Below are 670 nucleotides of genomic sequence, written 5' to 3'. Positions count from 1 at the left end.
AAAAAAAAAAAAAAAAGAGAAAGAAATAACCAAATAACCTCTTCTGACTGACATACTAATTTATAGGTTGTCCTGAGGATTGCACATGTTAATGAATGTAAGATGTAAAGTATTTGGAATACAACCTGAAACACAGAAAGTGCTACCTAACAGATACTCATTATTGTATTTTCATGTTAGAGATAAAACTGAAACTTGAAACATACAGAGGTTAAATCAACACAATCAGAATTCGAACTCAAAAAACAAAGCATGTCTTCTTAACCTCTGCATGATACTATCTTAGGAAGAGCTTGCTGTTAAAGTTTTAGTAACTGAAAAGTAATTCTAATTTCTTCCCATGGGGGAAGGGAGGGATGTGTGCACCCTGGAAGAGAAGCAGGCTGTCCCTGAAGGTTCTCAAAGGTTCTCAAAGGTTCAGTGGGAACAACTCACGTGTTCAGCAAAGCTATTGATGATGACCAAGTGAGAGTAATTCTCCTGGCAGAAAATCCGGGCTTCATCCCATGACTTGGTGATTGGGGAGAAGTAGTAACACTTGCCCTCAAAGGGCAGCCAGCCTTCAGGACAGGTAACTTGGTGGCAGCCTGGGAACCAGAAAGTATGCTGTCGGGGCAGGGCGCGGTGGCTCAAGCCTGTAATCCCAGCACTTCGGGAGGCCGAGGCGGGC

General features: G+C 42.7%; 1 protein-coding gene across 1 annotated transcript in view; it reads right to left on the bottom strand.

Annotated features, from left to right (window-relative positions):
- CLEC17A (C-type lectin domain family 17, member A) overlaps positions 1-670 on the bottom strand; it is a 26,661-nt gene that overhangs the window by 8,474 nt on the left and 17,517 nt on the right. Inside the window, exon 11 of the mRNA XM_011953217.1 lies at positions 436-587. Coding sequence (XP_011808607.1) covers positions 436-587 — 152 coding nt within the window. The remainder of the gene's footprint in view (positions 1-435; positions 588-670) is intronic.

The sequence above is a fragment of the Colobus angolensis genome, unplaced genomic scaffold (assembly GCF_000951035.1).
Source record: "Colobus angolensis palliatus isolate OR3802 unplaced genomic scaffold, Cang.pa_1.0 Scaffold36, whole genome shotgun sequence".
NCBI lineage: Eukaryota > Metazoa > Chordata > Mammalia > Primates > Cercopithecidae > Colobus > Colobus angolensis.
The sequence above is the reverse complement of the archived record's forward strand: the minus strand, read 5'-3'. Positions and strand labels throughout refer to the sequence as shown.